General features: G+C 39.3%; 1 protein-coding gene across 1 annotated transcript; it reads left to right on the plus strand.

Annotated features, from left to right (window-relative positions):
• The first annotated feature begins 1624 nt into the window (after positions 1 to 1624).
• On the plus strand, positions 1625 to 11778 carry LOC114471897 (CD209 antigen-like protein D). Its single transcript, XM_028460887.1, has 7 exons — positions 1625 to 1817; positions 2795 to 2912; positions 5264 to 5353; positions 7575 to 7769; positions 8259 to 8383; positions 8902 to 9005; positions 9998 to 11778. Exons 2-7 carry the CDS (start codon positions 2801 to 2803, stop codon positions 10131 to 10133), a joined length of 762 nt encoding a protein of 253 aa, XP_028316688.1. The 5' UTR covers positions 1625 to 1817; positions 2795 to 2800; the 3' UTR covers positions 10134 to 11778.
• Positions 11779 to 12239: the final 461 nt, after the last annotated feature.

Genomic DNA, 12239 nt, shown 5'->3' on the forward strand with positions numbered 1-12239 from the left:
TTAAATTAGCCCATTCAGCATGAATGAGTACCCATGTACAGGGTCTAAGATCCAAATGTATTGTACATTCAATGTCATTGAGAGATTAGGGAATACACACACGTCAGTTACAATGTTCTACAAATTGTTGTTTGTTATGAGTGGTGGACTGTGGCAGGCTGTGGTTAAACTGGAGGATCAAGGTTCACTATACGCACCCATGTGTCAGTGGAAGGTAATTTGCCACATTTATAAATAGAACTTTCATAATACTTTTTTGTAACTAATGGTTTCTAATTTTTGCATACAGCTACCAGTAATAACATTTGAAAACTGTAGTTTGTTGACCTGCAGGAGGATTGAATGAACTTCAGCTGGAACTAGAGCCAGTGGGAAGTCAGTAGCTTAAGAGGAACACGAGTGTGACAACTGCAATAAGGTGTGAAAACAGCCAAAAAAAGATGTGTGATCTGTCCTAGTTAGATATGTGAAGGGGTGAATATGAGTGCATGACATAGATGCTACCGGTTATCTAAATGAAATGAGCAAATGTGTCCCAACTTTAATTTTGATTCATAATATATGTTTGTCATTTTTCAGTTTTTTACTGTCTGTGTGTTAAGCTGTGCGCTGTAGTGTGCATGGTGCCATGCTTTTACACTGGGAACTTGATGTGTAGATACATATAATTTTAAAAACAACAAAAGCCTATTTGTATATAATGAACTATAGTGAGATGACTTTAAAGGGCCCATGTTACACTAAATCGACTTTTCTGTGCTTTAAACATCATAAACATCATAAAGTACTATTTGGGCTTCATACACATGCCCAAAGTGTTTTTTCATTGATTCCCTCAATCGTTAGTTAGAGGGTCCTTTCTTACTGCATGGTGAGCCCAAACACCTCGCCCCAATTTGATGATGCGTTCCCACTTTGATGACGAATTTGACGCTGCACTGAGCTGGAGAAGCTGCGCCTCCAGGAAGCTCTCTGCCGTGATTGAATCAGACACGCCCACGAAGGTGAGCATGTCAGCATCCTTCGCGCAGTGCTATGTATGTAATTTCTACAGTATATGTATGTACCGGCGAACGCCCCGCCCCCACGCTCTGTCTCGTGTTTATAAAGCAGCATGAGCTCGGCTACAAAGTGGGTGGGAGGAGGTCGAGCCGTCCTCTGGCCCTACTTCACCGTGCGGGGAGGAGGAAGTCAGTGTCCTGTCTATAGACACGGCCACTCATGAATATGCATAAGTAGTGTGTAGAGTTGTACAAAAAGTGACTTTTCAGAGGCTAAAACTATGGAAAACAGAGTTTGGGAAAATACACCTCAAATACTATGTTTTTGGGGTTCTAAGAACAAATGGAGATGGGTGAAATGACATGACCATAAACACACTTCAAGAAAACAGCTCAAGGTTTGCCTCAGGCTACATCCTATATATGCTGGGAACTATTAATATTGTCTTTTTGTTTCATCATGAAGTTTGTTGACCCAGATCAATGGATTTGGATCAATTAGATCAGGACAATGGCGCTGTTATGGTTTCAAAGATTGACCATTGCCCTTTCATTTCCTGCTGAGTAATTTCATCACTGCAGTCCTGTCTCACCACTGCAACAACAGCTCATTGGATGATGGAGGTGTTTTCAGTAATCTGTCTCTGGCTGACAGGATCACTGTTAGCATTCCTCTTCAACAAGACGGGAACCCCAGCTCCTACGAAATGTTCTCACAGCCTCAGTATCACCTGCTGCTCAACTCCTCTGACTCCACTGAACCAATGCACACGGTTTCATGACCAAACCACCTTTAGGTCCACTCTGGCCACAAAGGTTAGTTCTCTGACTCTTGAAATACAAAAAAAATGAAAATAAAAATGTCTACTTCTACGTGTTTTCTCTCTCTAGTTTGTGACAGGAAGAAACTAACAGAGCTGTAGCCACCATGTTCTTCAGTGTTTGACTGTCTGAGTGACGGGTCTTCTAGTTTCATGGTCACCACTCAGTCACAGTTTCATACTTTATCTTCAAGTTTGAAATATAGTACTCAACCTAATTATTTTAGTCATCATAGATGTACATTTTCAAATGAACAGAAATGCAATACCATGAAAATGTAGAAGAAGAAAAAAGACAACATAATGCTAAGGGTTTTTCAGCGGACTATATAGTTGGTGGTAATATTACTAAAAAAAGGAACTTCGACCTTTCTTGCAATACTTTCACATCACACGTCTTTTTATGCAGAAGGCAATTTTTGTTTCTTAAATTACCACCACAGTGTTTGAGTGTTTGGATTTTCCTTAACTTTGAGATGCTTGTTGCCATGAGATCTTTCACTTCCAGCAATTAGTTTAATTTCCTTTGTCATCAGTGAGTTATTTCTTGTTTTCTACACATTCTGATACATGTTTTATTCCCATCCATCTGCAAAGAAAAAAATTAGTGGTGAAATAAGAATATATTTAGCCATTTTTTGATTTTTCTGGTATGTTACAAGGATTGCATTCTTTTATTAATGTTTTGCCAGGGGCTGTTGTTCATACAGCTATCGAGTGGTCCAGTATTTATTGTCGGTCTGCAGTTAGTTTTTTATTGAGCTTGGATTGGACACTTATTACAATGGTTGATTTTGTTCCCCTATTGTGTAATAACTCATTTCAGTGCATGGTAAATGATTTGATCTCCCGCATTCTGTGGAACGTTTAAGAAAAAGGAAGTAATAGACATATTTTTTGCATTGTCATTTGAGAAAGAAGAAGTGTATAGAAGTGTTAACTTAGTCCCTTGTTGCTCTCTTCTTCTGGCAGAGAAAGATGACAAAGATGTTTAAGAGAGAGGATTTTAATATTGTCACGGAAAGTCCTCATCAAACTGAACCATCACCCAGTAGCTTCTCCAGAAAAAATGAGACTTCTGCTGCTTCAGGTAAAAACTAAGACCATTACACCACATAAAGCAGCAGAGAAAGACCCATTGTCCTCACAAGAGGACAATAAACTCTGAGAGAAGTTTTTATGAATAAACCACTTTGCTGATCCCAAATAGCAAAGAAAAAAATCACTCAATGACTGTTGACCTATCAGAAAATTATGTTTTTGTAATTATCATTACAAAGGCAATGATCAATATTATCTTATCACCCAGTAGAAGAAAAAAATGCATACATACATACATGTTTTATTCCCATCCATCTGCAAAGAAAAAAAAAAAAAAGTGGTGAAATAAGAATATATTTAGCCATTTTTTGATTTTTCTATTTTTATTAGAATGGTTGATTTTGTGACTGACTGGAGACATCTGACAGCCTCCGTAACTTCCGGCTGTTGGTAGCTACCATCACCTGGTGTGAGAAGAGGGGAAAACAACTGACGTCCCAATCTTACCGATACATACAAAAATTTTGGAAGTGTGTGACTAAAATTGTATTAAAAACCTGTCCCTGTAAATTAACTTTGTTGTAGAAGGTGGCTTCCTGAATCTGCCAGATGACTGGTGATGACACATGGAAATATGGAAGATGCTCAGTTTTACTTAATCTAATGCGCAAAAGTCAGAAGAAGGGAGAAAGTCATGGCTGACCTCAAGCCTGAGGTAGAAGACTTACCACAAATAAATACCTTAGAGTCGTGTTTTATACAGAACACATCTTGTGATTCATTATAAAAGTATATTTCCGTAAATCCAAGAGTGACAGGCCACAGAAACCTTCCAGGCAAACATGACACCTTACGAGAAAGTAAAGTGCTTCCATACAAACATCAAAACAGAGTTCACAAATCAAGAGTTTGAGACTTTGAAAGTAAAGGCTCTTGCTGAGATGAGAAGCTCTGTCACACAGGAGGAGCTTGGAGTAGAGCCGCTGCTCCTCCATGTTGGGAGGAGCAAGCTGAAGTGGCCCAGGCATCTGTGTCTTATGCCTTCTGGTCGTTTTCCTTGGGAAATATTCTGGCATGTCCTACCAGGAGAAGATCCTGGACATGCTGGAGAGGGGAGGGGCTATGTCACTCGGCTGGCCTGGGAATGCTTTGGGTTCCCAAGGGAAGAGTTGGAGGAAGTGTTCAAGGAGAAAAAGGTCTGGACATCTCTCCTGAGACTGCTGCCCCACCAGCTAGCTTTGGATAAGTGAGAGAAAACTGATGGATGGATGGATGGATGGATGGATGGTAACTTTTGGAACCATGCTATGCAGAGGGCAGCCATGTGAGAAACATTCAAAGAACAAATAAGACACTATACAAAACGATCACAGGAAAACAGCCTAATGTATCTAAACGGCACAACTTTGAAGCATACTGTTATGCCTACAAGCAAAAAAAAGGCTCTCGATCCGAACAAGGCCTTTCATGAACAGTCCAGCTTACCCATTGTATTATAAAAGGAAAAGATTCAGAAACAGAGGTTGGTGAAGTTCAAAACCAAGGCAGCAAGCAAAAAACAAACACAAACTAACCCATCCAGAGGAGTTGTTGTGTATCAAATTCTTGTATCAGTCTGTTATAGTTTCAATTTGGGGCGACCATGCCTCAGTGGTAGAATGGGTCGTCCAGTAACCGAAGGGTTGGGGTTTTCGAATTCCGCTCTATCCAAGTCATTGTCTTCGTGTCCTTGGGCAAGAAATTTTATCCACATTGCCTCGTATAAATGGGTATGAATTGTGCATGAATGTTGGTGGTGGTCAGAGGGGCTATAGGCACGAAATGGCAGCCACAATTCTGTCAGTATGCCAGAGGGCAGCTGTGGCTATACTGTAGCGTACCACCGCGTTTATGACTGATGTGAGTGACTGGTGTGAATGAATAATGGTTTCTGCAACGCGCTTTGAGTCTCCTCAAAAAAAGTGCGATATAAATCCAAGCCATTATAAATTGACAGTTTTTTGCAATTTAGAGGGGATGAAGGAATTCCAGAGTTGTTCTTGTTCCCCTATTGTGTAATAACTCATTTCAGTGCATGGTAAATGTTTTCATCTCCCGCATTCTGTGGAACGTTTAAGAAAAAGGAAGTAATAGACATATTTTTTGCATTGTCATTTGAGAAAGAAGAAGTGCATATAAGTATTAACTTAGTCCCTTGTTGCTCTCTTCTTCTGGCAGAGAAAGATGGCAAAGATGTTTAAGAGAGAGGATTTTAATATTGTCACGGAAAGTCCTCATCAAACTGATGCTTCAGGTAAAAACTAAGACCATTACATCACATAAAAGTGGGATAAAATGTCATAAAAAATCATAGTGTGTCCTCCAAATGTGTTATTGATTTTTTTGAGCTTTTGCATGCAGGTGGAAAACTTCTTAAAGTGGTTGCTGTTAGCTTTGGACTTCTGTGTGTACTTCAAGTTTCCCTCAACGTTTCCCTTCGCCTTGGTTACTGTGAGTTGCTCTGCACTGTATTTATTCTTCTCTTAACTAATTTTCTTTTTCCACATTCAAACTTAATTGGCGTTATACACTTTCCAAGACTTAGGACTTCCCGTGACCTTGAACAAAGGAGTAAGAGGGTCAGAAAATGAATAGAAGAAAGAAAAAAAAGAAGAAAATGGATGAAAATGTTGCATTATTGATTCACGTGAGTCCAACTGTAGGTTCAGCATAGCATCTCCATGGTGACGTCATTATATCATCGCTCTAAGTACCCTTTTCTATCGCAAGATTATACCACATCTCCTCTTTCTAGAATCACACCGGGTAGACCACTGATTGATTCCTTAGACCTTAGAGGATTGCTCGAACTCTATTGCTGGAAGGTCTGCTCCCTATCTGAACCTCTTTTTTTTTTAAATTGTACTCCGAACTATAAAAGTAAACTACCGCAGCTCACATAACTACTAAACCTTCACTGGCAAATGTCACCCGACGACAAAGCCTTCTCACCCCTGCTGCTACCCTAATTTGTACACACGAGCACGGAACTATACGGCCGCGGTCCGCCGACCAGTAATGCCACCCGGTAATGCCCCGCTTCCGCGTCCTGGCTGAGGAGCCATTGTTCTAAAACACCAACAAAGAAGACGCAAAAGTATCTCGAGAGCAGCACAGAAGTGCGTTTTTTACATTGGAGCACGAGAGGAAAAAGGTAAAAACACAGCTGCCAACCCTTAAGCATTTGCCGTGAGCACACATTTGTACCATCCAAAAAGAAAAAAGTCATTCCAAAACGAAGTAACGACGCCAAACTCTCTCTCCCCTCCCTCCCTCCCTCCCTGACTGATGTTCCACTGCCTTCAGACATCGGTGAGTGTTTGTGCACAGGTTTTGCTCGTCTGAGTGTGTTTTGTGCACTGCAGCTTGTGTGTTCACTTGTGGGACTTCTTTGTGAGTTAGTTGAGTTCAGGATTGTGTAGGTTTGAATGTGTGTGAGGCAATGTGCACTCACATTTGTTCAATTCAATAAAATTCTGAAACATAATTAAATTAAGTGCTCGTCAAACTTTTCTAAAAATAATAATAAAGATTAGTACAGTTTTTTTTTTTTTTTAAGATTTCCTATTGTTCCTTTAGTTGAGCAGCCTTCTAGCAATTTCTAATGTAAATTAGTGAATTTATTTGCTGACATATTTGGTGAGCACTGTCTGGGATTCATAAATATTTTCAAGGTCCTCCTGCAAGGTGTTTAAGTACCCCTAGGGGTACAGGTAGGCCTACACTGTCAAAGAAAACATGGTGAAGCTACTTTGTGAATCTTACAGAAATGAAGAGGATATAATAATTGTGCTTGTTAAGCAGCACTGATATGTGTCCATGTTTACAGAGAAGTTGATAATACTTGCACTGAAATGACTATTTTCTGCATTCATTTTGTTTTTAATGATTTAAAGTTAATTTGCACAAACATTAACAATATTTTGGTGAAGCAATATTTCGTATTAGTCTTCCCTGAAAGACTTAAACATAACACAAGGACATGTGACTAGTTGTGTGTTAAGAAGAGCCACTGTGCAGTATACACTTGGCTGTCATTCATGTGAAATTGATTGACAATCATTTGTAATTCCTGTGAAATGGATTCAGTGCACTAGATAAATTCAGAATTTCTTCAGTGACAGTTATCGTGATCAGAATCAGAATCAGAATCAGAATCTTTTATTGACCAGGTACAGTTTAGAACAATACGAGGAATTTGACTAGGTAGTTGCAGTGAAAGGATCATGTATCATGGATTAATTTTTCTGTGATATGTTGATTATCGCAATATCATTTTCGCGGGCAAAAATATTGCATCGTGAGGTACCTGGTGATACCCAGCCCTATAATTCAGTATGCTTTATGTACGTCTGCTATATGTTGCCACCTCTAAAAAATTCCTGCCCCCCCATTGATTTTTTTCTAGATCTGCCCCTGTCAGTTGCCATATATGTGAATGGGTGAATGTGACTATCAGTGTGAAGAACTTTGAGAATGAATGTGTGGTATGAAGCAAAGCAGCAAGTAACTATATAGCTCTTTGATAGAGACCAATTACAAACCAGTTAGAACAGCCTGTTCAAATAGAAAGATCAGCTGCTGAGGAGACTGGAGTACATTGTACTTGACATCTGTTATGGTTCCTGTAAATCTCTGTTCTTGGGTTTCTTTGTTTTTGTGTCTATTGCAGTTACACGGAGCATCTCTGAGTCTGAGGCACAGGTGGCTCTGCTGTGTGAGAGCAACAACAACGTGACGAAAGAACGAGATGACTTGGAGAAGACTTACAACAACCTTCTCATCCGTACACGCCAGTTAGAGAGCAGTCATGAGAACCTGATGAGAGAGAAAGAACAAATGTACAAGAGTCTGCTTAAAGCGCAAGGTCTGCTGCTGAGGAATCTGGAACAATCACAATGAAATAGTGCATTGACTTACTACTGTTTAAAGCAGAACAAAGTAACTTTTTCACCTTAATAAATTATTCTCATAGTCCCTGTGAGGGTAATACGAGTGTTTATGGGGTGATTGTGGGGTCTTTCATCATCATTTACTTGTCTCGCTTCCTCATACTGGTCACATGGGATTATATGTGTGAAAGCACCCTTAGTGTCACTGTTCTATTAGGATTTTTCAGTAATCAATTGCTACCGTCTTGGGAGAGCAAAGGTGCGCATGTCGCTGTGGGGTGGGGCAGGCGGCGGGGGGTGCAGAATTTTAAGACAGTAACATAACCAAAAGGGACCTTTAGGGAGAGCGCTAAGCGCAAGTTACTTAGTTCTGCTTTAATATACCTGAGCTGATTATTAGGGAATGACTCCTTGGCAAAAAAAAAAAAAAATGACACAAAGATCCTCTTTTTGTTCAATTATAGGATGGGTTCATAATGGTTCCAGTCTCTATTACATCTCCTCAGTGAAGAAATCCTGGCAAAAGAGTCGTGATGACTGTTGGGACAGAGGGGCGGATCTGATGATCATTGACAACCGAGCAGAGCAGGTTTCTCATTCTGTTAATGTCCTGGTACCTTGTTTACTATAGTAATATGACAATACTACATGTTTACCTTTCTGTATAATATTACTTTGACTTGTTGGCTTCATTACTGGTCTCATGTTGAACTATCTAGGGGTCCTTTATGATCACTCCTGCTTACATTTACTGAACCTCAATGACACGTATTCACAGGTTGAAGACACAGGAGGACCAATTTAGCAGCAAAGAAAGACCCATTGTCCTCACAAGAGGACAATAAACTCTGAGAGAAGTTTTTATGAATAAACCACTTTGCTGATCCCAAATAGCAAAGAAAAAAAATCACTCAATGACTGTTGATCTATCAAAAAATTATGTTTTTATAATTATCATTACAAAGGCAATGATTGATATTATCTTATTATGCCGTACTAATTACAAATAAGTAGAAGAAAAAAATGCATGTCAAACTAAAGCTGGAGCTTTATTACAAAAAACGTTCAGGGTTTCATTATTGTTGTTTATGCATGTTTTTTTCCTAGGATTTTGTTGAAACATATCAAAAAAGAATGTGGATTGGACTCAGTGATGCAAAGACTGAGGGTGTGTGGAAATGGGTGGATGGTTCTCTGCTTCAAGATTCCAGGTTTGTACTTGATTATTATTTAACTACCAGTACATTAATCCTGGTCTCAGGTAAGGGTAATAAGTTTAAAAAGCAAATTTAATTGAAAAGTTGCTCCTGTTGTTGTTGTACTGTTGGCAGGACTTTATAAGCCGGTACTACGAAGCCTGATAATTTTATCCTGGATTTATCTCCCTTAGCGGGCTTCACCTAACCAAACATTCTACGTCAGAGAGAAGCTATACTACAAAGCGTGACATGAACTTGACAACTTAAGTAACTTGATTTCAGACGGACTCCATACACGCTCTTGTGAAAGGGGTGGAAATTGCAGCGTCAAAACAATCACAAACCCGGACAAACCATGTAGACTGTAGAGCAACTTATGTCCCAATTCCGGAATCAATTTTTTACCAAAAACAACACTGTTGCTGCAGAAAAAGCAGCAAGGAATGAATGCAGGCATTGATGACATGATAATGCTTAAATTAGTGAGATTATACAATATTAATTACTGGGAGAATAAACAGACTGATCACTTTCACTTTTACAAAGAAAGACATTGTCTGTGGCTCTGATGCTACATTCATACAGCTCAGCCTACATCATAAGTATGTTTCCTATAGGATGTCATTGGGTAAATGAAAGGAATGCATCAATGCCTAATTATTATCTCTCTCCTGTCAGCATCACATCAGATCCACACAGTGAGGTGTTCACAGAATGATCCACCTTTTCTTGGGCAGGTCGTTTTCTAAGAGAACTGATTGGTCAGGAGGCGGGACTTTCATACTCACTCAGATCTTGTCCACTTCATAACCTGGTCCCGACTAGGTTAGGAGTTCAGCATAAGTTACCACAGTGATTTAGCCCGGCAAGAAGTTATCCACCTTCGTAGAACAGCACTCACCGATTAAATCCCAGAAGTCAGCGCGATAAGAGGAAATCCAGCTTTGTAGTACAGACCATATGTTTTTATTGAAACTTGATATTCTTTTTATGTTGATATTCAGCAGTTGGTGTCCCAATGAGCCCAACAACGGCAGTGGAAAAGAAGACTGTGGGGAATATATTCCTTCAAAGGATTGTTGGAATGACCATAATTGTTTTCATCTAAACTTTTGGATCTGTGAGAAGAAAAAAGCATAAGTCTACACACTGATCATGAGCTCTCAACCCTGGCAAAACTTGTTGTGCTGCTTCTTTCTTTCAAACAACAACAAGCATATGTTGTTGTTTGAGCTATAAAATGACCAGAAAATGTCCTCAGTCTGATCAAAGTGACAAAAAACTAATAAATGTTAAAAATCGTGAACATCTTCTTTCACAATTTCATCATATTCAAAGTCAATCACACAATCTCTAGTCCATTGCATCCATATGTTTTCTGATTTTCTCAGTTTCTTCCTGAGTCTGGAAGAGTGCAGATGTGTTTTTCAGAGGCTCTTCGGGAGTGCAATACTCCCGTCTGATAACACGACCTTGGGATTAACAGCGAGCAGCGAACAGCTGCATCTGAGCCTGAGCCTGGGAAAACTGGGCCCAGAACATGCCTAAGAAAGCAAGTCAATTGCTACCACTGGATCCAGAACCTGATCCGGCTATGGAAGAGCTTAAAGAAATGATTAAGGACATGTCTACGAAGTTAGAGAACATGATGAATGCCCTGGAGAAATCATTGAAAACCGTGGAGAGTGACGTCAAGGTATTGAAAGAAAAAATGGAAAGAATGCTGAAAAGATAAAAACACTGGATGCGAGGGTTGAAGAACTGGAAAGAAAAGAAAGAGAAAAGATGTCATCATCACGGGCCTAAAGATAAGGCCAAGGAGCTATGCCAGTGCGACAAGACAAGCAGAGGATCCGACCAACGAAGACACAAAATCGATTGAAGAACAGGTGATTGATTACCTGAACTCGAAAGGCATTGAAGTGAACCCTGACAACATCAACTACTGCCAGCTTCTGCCAAAACGCAAAGATACCAGAGATGTGAAAATCACATTTACCAACGTGCATGGAAGGCACGCCAACTGAAGAAAGGAGGAAAAATTATGAAAACATGGACCAGAGGCTGCAGGATCTACATCACACCCCCAGGAGAAGAAAATGGAAAACCCATTCTAATCGAAAAGATGGAAGACCTGGAAAAATACGAATGAGGTACCTAAACTACAAGAACACTGATAGAAATTATGGATATGGAAAGAATCACTGAAAATCATCCACAACATCATCAACATCAACAACGGGCGATTAATCAAGTGGACGAAGTGGACCCAAACAACTTTTCACACTGGAAGCAAGACACCAACAGTCATTACTACACAGAGACTGAATTCAAAGACGAAACAAAGAAGGAAAAAGGTCTGTCACTTATTCACTGTAATTGTCGGAGTATGTATGCAAATTTTGAAGACATTAAGGATTACATCTCCACATTGTATAGGTTTGACATAATAGCGCTGACAGAAACTTGGCTGAAAGAAAAAAAAGGCATGGAGTTCATGATAAAAGGATATAAATTTGTCTATAAGAACAGATTACACAAGCCAGGAGGAGGGGTAGCACTATTCATAAAAGAAAATATTGAAATGGAGATTATAGAATCGATGAGTTTAACCGTGGAAGGAGTGATGGAATGTATAACAGTGAAAATTGCAAGTCCAGAGGGACAGAAGACAATAATCTGTTGTTTTTTATCGTGCACCTGACTGTAAAATAGACATATTTAATGAGAAACTAACTAAAATGATAGAAGAAGTTAAAAATAAGAGATTACTGATATGTGGAGACTTCAATATAAACATTTTAAATCCTTTAAAAAATACCCACATTGAAGACTTTTTTTACTGCCATACTTTTGTTTTATGTATTTTATTTTGCCTTAAGCATATTTTTGCATGTCATTAGGACATTTATGTGAATATTCCCAGGTAGGAACAATTATTTGTTATGTTGGTTCCGCTGGGGCGTTTTAGAGTGATGCACACCCCAAGCAAGAAACACAGCTTGGCTTATCAAGGCCACAGTTTAAAACAACAAAAGTGCTAAATAAGACCGCATTTCTGCCTTGTAGTTATGGGTCAGCCAGCGAGGTATGTTTTATATATTTTATGAAATTTTATGTCTTTATTTTACACCTTGTTTTCTACCTTATGGTATTCTTATGTTGTGTTTTTAGTTCGACGGTGGCGTCGGTGAAAACAGTGGTGTTATGCTCAAGCTATGTACAACATTAAACTTTCAAGCCATC

The sequence above is a fragment of the Gouania willdenowi genome, chromosome 1 (assembly GCF_900634775.1).
Source record: "Gouania willdenowi chromosome 1, fGouWil2.1, whole genome shotgun sequence".
In the NCBI taxonomy this organism is placed as follows: Eukaryota; Metazoa; Chordata; class Actinopteri; order Blenniiformes; family Gobiesocidae; genus Gouania; species Gouania willdenowi.